Raw genomic sequence first — 5,114 nt, 5'->3', positions numbered from 1 at the left:
TGTTTGGCGGGTCCGGGCTGGGGATTCGAACCCGCCACCTTAGGTGTACATGGCTGGCGCCTTAGCCGGTTGAGCTATAGGCGCCGAGCCTGTAGATTCTTATCATGTGAGCTACCCACATAATTAGACATAAAATATGGAAGGGTATGGAGAAATCTTTTTGGAATTGGAATATGGTTCCCCAAATCCAATCTTCATCAACACAGTCCTACAAAGAATGTGAAGAAAGGCAGTCTCCTCACCTATGCAGAGGGTGATGTAAAGCAGGCCCATGGGAATGTCCAGGCGGAAGAAAAGAATTGCATTGGCCACTTTACTAAACATGAAGATGTTGCCTATGTGTTGCTCCACAGTGACTGAAACACAGAGATGTCACAGGTCAGGCTGGGCTGCACACTCATACCTATTCTTTGTCCTTCTTCTTGGGGCATGTTGAAATGGGAGAGAAGGGAGGGGGTAAAGTCCAAAATCAAATTCAAAATCAAACTGGCATGAAATATGGGACCAGTTCATCAAATGATGCCTGCCCCTCTCATAACATGAAGGAAGCACCTGCAGAGGGCATCAACCTCACCTAGAGAGACTGATGCTCAGGCAAAACTTACTGGATCTGCGATTCTTCATCATTACAATGGCACTGAGAAACATCAGGATCTCTACTTCTCTCTGGAACAGAATCAAAGAGACAGGAATGTTATGAATAGGGCTGATTTGGATAGGTAAAAGAACCAAATATAAAATAAAAACCAAGAGATCCAAATGGGAATGGTAACAAAAAATAACTGAAGTTAGCTAAGGTGCAGTGGATTAAACACCAACCAAAAAAGAACAGGCACGGTGGCTCATGCCTGTAATCCTAGCACTCTGGGAGTCTGAGGTGGGTGGATTGCTTGAACTCATGAGCTCAATACCAGCCTGAGCAAAAGCAAGACCCCATCTCTACTAAAAATAGAAAAACTGAGGCAAGAGGATCGCTTGAGCCAGAGTTTGAGGTTGCTGTGAGCTATGACACCATGCACCACAGCACTCTACCTAGGACAGCCTGAGCCTCTGCTGCCTCAAAAAAAAAAAAAAAAAACACCAACCAAAAGATCTAGGTTCAGGTTCTACCCCTGCTGCAAACCAGCTGGTGTCTTTCAGTAAATTATTCAATCCCTGAACTTCCTTTCCTGAATAGTATCTATTTCAAAATGCTACCTTGAAGATTAAAAGACATAACGGATTAAAAAAAAAAAAAGGACTATAGGGGGAGGATGTATGGCAGAAAGAAGGACACATGAGGCGGGATCTCACCTAAGGTGCAGGTTGTGAGGGTGAATAACATGCCCCCTGGGTCTGGGGGCTCTTCTACAAATGGAACTTTGCCCTGGAAGTGAGAACAATGTAACCTAAATATTGTACCCTCTTATTAATTTAAATAAAGTTAAAAAAAAAAAGACTGAAAAAGCGTAAGGTATAAATCAAAAGGTATTATTACAAACAACTCAGTGTTTGTAATAATACAAACTAGTGTGACCCTGGTAAAATAAAACTTTTCCAGGGAAGATTTCGCAGTAATAATCCATTAAGGCTCGGCACCTGTAGCACAAGTGGCTAAGACGCCAGCCACATACACCAGAGCTGGCGGGTTCGGATCCAGCCTGGTCCTGCTAACCAACAATGACAACTACAACCAAAAAACTAACAGTTGTTGTGGCCAGCACCTGTGGTCCCAGCTACTTGGGAGGCTAAGGCAAGAGAATCACTTAAGCCCAGGAGTTGGAGGTTGCGTGAGCTGTGATGCCACAGCACTCTACCCAGGGCAACAGCTTGAGGCTATCTCAAAAAAGAAATAATAATAATAAAATAATAATAATCCATTAATACAGTATCTGGTTAATTCATTTGTTTCATATTGCTTAAGTCATTCTTCTCCATCTAACATTCATAGTGAGAATCCAAGCACCTTCAATATAATTTAAAGTGGGATTTCAGAGCTCTCAAAGGCCTGAAAAAACTAAGCCACAGTCTAGGTGTAAGTCTCACCTTCTAGAACAGTGATTTTGAACTGGTGGACCACAGCACAATGGTATGCCTTGAAAACTTTTAAAGATCATTAAATTATTTTCAAAAGAGTATACACTAAGTACATAATTTTTTTACTTTTTTTTTTTTTGATCAACATAATTTAAGTGTGGAAGTTTTTTTTTTTTTTTTTGAGAACAGAGCCTCAAGCTGTCCCCCTGGGTAGAGTGCTGTGGTATTACAGCTCACAGCAACCTCCAACTCCTGGGCTCAAGCGAGTCTCCTGCCTCCGCCTCCCAAGTAGCTGGGACCACAGGCGCCTGCCACAATGCCCGGCTATTTTTTTTTTTTTTTTGGTTGCAGCCGTCATTGTTGTTTGGCGGGTCCGGGCTGGGGATTCGAACCCGCCACCTTAGGTGTACGTGGCTGGCGCCTTAGCCAGCTGAGCTATAGGCGCCGAGCCTAAGTGTGGAAGTTTAACTATACAAATGTGCCATGAGATTAAAAAGCTTGAAAAACACTATTCTAGAACATAAGCACCAAGAGAACGAGGTAAGACAATAAGCAAGACAAAGACATCAACAAGATAATATTCAGAAAATAATGACTGTAATGAAGAACTGGATCACTTGAAAGAAAATGTGGGGTGGGAGACTACAGTGTAGATGTGTAACCCCTCCGTGAGGCGGACCAACTCATTTCACACAAACCGATCAACTGTGACTTACAGCTAGGAGTCAAGGACCTACATTTTTATTTTTATTTTTTTGAGACAGAGTGATAGCTATCACCTTGGATAGTGTTGTGGCGTCACAGCTCATGGCAACCTCCAACTCTTGGGCTCAAGTGATCCTCTACCCTCAGTTTTTCTAGTTTTAGTAGAGACGGGGTCTCCCTTTTGCTCAGGCTGGTCTCGAACTCCTGAGCTCAGGCAGTCCACCCGCCTCAGACTCTCAGAGTGCTAGGATTACAGGAGTAAGCCACCGTGCCCAGCTCAGGTGTATGTGCCTCAGCCGCTTGAGCCACAGGCGCTGAGCCTAGGTTTAGAATTAGGATTTAATGAATTTAAAAAGGGAACTGTGGTCAATCAGGAGACCAAAGGTAGAACTAGAGGAACATTCTCCTAGGGTAAAAATGGATCTATAGCAAAGACTGGCTATCTATTCTTCAAATTCTATTTCCTTTTCTTCTTGGGCATACTGCAGCTAGACTCTCCTCCAGTCTCCTTGCACCTAGGTAGAACTGTGACTAGTACTCCTGAATGTCATGTTAGTGGAAGTGACATGTCCCTTCTGGGCACAGGCAATTAAGAAAAAGTGTACCCCTGCATTCATTCAGCTTTCTTTCACCAAGTATTCAGTTAGACAGTGCTGGGATGACATAAGGCCATAGGTTATAGACAGAATGAGTAAATGAAGCAGATGAAGCTTAGTCCCTTTGGTTTTGTTTGTTGTTTTAAAAACTTTTTTTTTTTTTTTTGAGACAGCGTCTCACTATGTCACCCTCGGTAGAGTGCCATAGCATCACAGTTCACAGCAAACTCAAACTCTTGGCCTCTAGCGATTCCCTTATCTCAGCCTCCCAAGTAGCTGGGACTACAGGCTCCTGACACAATGCCCAGTTATTTTTTGGTTGTAATTATCGTTGTTTGGCAGGTCTGGGCTGAATTCAAACCCACCAGCTCTGATGTATGTGGCTAGCACCTTTGCCACTTGAGCTACAGGCACCAAGCCCCGAACTTTGTTTTTTTCCTTTTTTTGCAATTTTTGGCCGTGGCCAGGTTTGAACCTGCCACCTCCGGTATATGGGGCCAGCGCCCTACTTGTTTAAGCCACAGGCACCAACCCCCAAAAGAACTTTTTAAAAGAAATGGTATCTTGCTATGTTGCCCAGGCTGAAGTCCAGTGGCTTTTCACAGGTGTGATACTGCTACTGATCAGCGCTACATTGATGTTGAACCTTAAGTGCAGACACTCCATTGGCAGAGTGCACTGTAGCCCAGAATTCCCGGGCTCAAGTGAACCTCTTACCTCTTCCTCCCAAGTAACAGTGACTAGAGGCATACACCATAATACCCAGCAGGATGACTTGTTCGTTTGTTTGTTTTGAGATAGTGTCTCACTTTCTCACCCTCAGTAGAGTGCTATGGTATCATAGGTCACAACAACCTCAAACTCTTGGGCTCAAGTGATTCTCTTGCCTCAGCCTCCTGAGCAGCTGGGACTATAGGTGCCCATGATAACACCTGGCTATTTTTTAGAGACAGGGTCTCGCTCTTCTTCAGGTTGGTCTCGAACCCATGAGCTCAGGCAAACCACCTGCCTCCGCCTACCAGAGTGCTAGGATTACAGGTGTGAGCCACCGTGCCTGGCTCCCTGAGACTTTTCCTTTAAAACACAACCATAGGCGGTACCCATAGCTCAGTGGGTAGGGTGCCAGCCACATAGACCAAGGTTCAAACCCAGCCCAGGCCAGCTAAAACAACAATGACAACTGCAACAGAAAAATAGCCAGGCCTTGTGGCGGGTGCTTGTAGTCTCAGGTACTCGGGAGGCTGAGGCAAGAGAATCGCTTGAGCCCAAGACTTTGAGGTTGCTGTGAGCTATGTCACCATGACATTCTACTCAGGGTGACAGCTTGAGACTGTCTCAATAAAAATAAAATTAAATAAAACACAACCATAATACCAGGCCAGGCTCGGTGTCTCATGCCTGTAATCCTAGCACTCTGGGAGGCTGAGGCAGGTGGATTGCATAAGCTCACAGGTTCGAGACCAGCCTGAGCAAGAGTGAGATTCCGTCCCTAAAAATAGCTGGGCATTGTGAGATTCCGTCCCTAAAAATAGCTGGGCATTGTAGCTACTCGGGAGGCTGAGGCAAGAGAGTCACTTGAGCCTAGGAGTTTGAGGTTGCTATAAGCTACAATGTCATAGCACTCTACCAAGGGTGACAAAGTAAGACTCTGTCTCAAAAATAAATAAATAAAACACAACCATAATACCATTATCATACTGTTATGCTGTGAAATATACCGTCACATGCTGTATAACAACTTTTCAGTCAATGACAGACCACATACACAGTAGTGGTCCCATAAGACTATAATACTGT

The 5,114-nt window shown here is 44.4% G+C and overlaps 1 protein-coding gene across 3 annotated transcripts in view; it reads right to left on the bottom strand.

The window, feature by feature from the left end:
* The window catches only part of TMX2 (thioredoxin related transmembrane protein 2), an 18,751-nt gene that overhangs the window by 2,500 nt on the left and 11,137 nt on the right, over positions 1–5,114 (bottom strand). For 2 of the 3 annotated variants that reach the window (XM_023507830.1, XM_003801348.3), the window contains exons 2-3: positions 606–666; positions 243–356 (exon numbers count right to left, since the gene is read on the bottom strand). In XM_023507830.1, the coding sequence (XP_023363598.1) occupies positions 243–356; positions 606–666 (175 nt within the window). Of the gene's footprint in view, positions 1–242; positions 357–605; positions 667–1,293; positions 1,309–5,114 lie in introns of those variants that run through there. The other variant, XM_023507829.1, reaches the window with a different exon arrangement.

The sequence above is a fragment of the Otolemur garnettii genome, unplaced genomic scaffold, assembly GCF_000181295.1.
Source record: "Otolemur garnettii isolate 467f Iridium unplaced genomic scaffold, OtoGar3 scaffold00209, whole genome shotgun sequence".
NCBI lineage: Eukaryota > Metazoa > Chordata > Mammalia > Primates > Galagidae > Otolemur > Otolemur garnettii.
This window is presented reverse-complemented; position numbering and strand designations above follow the sequence as displayed.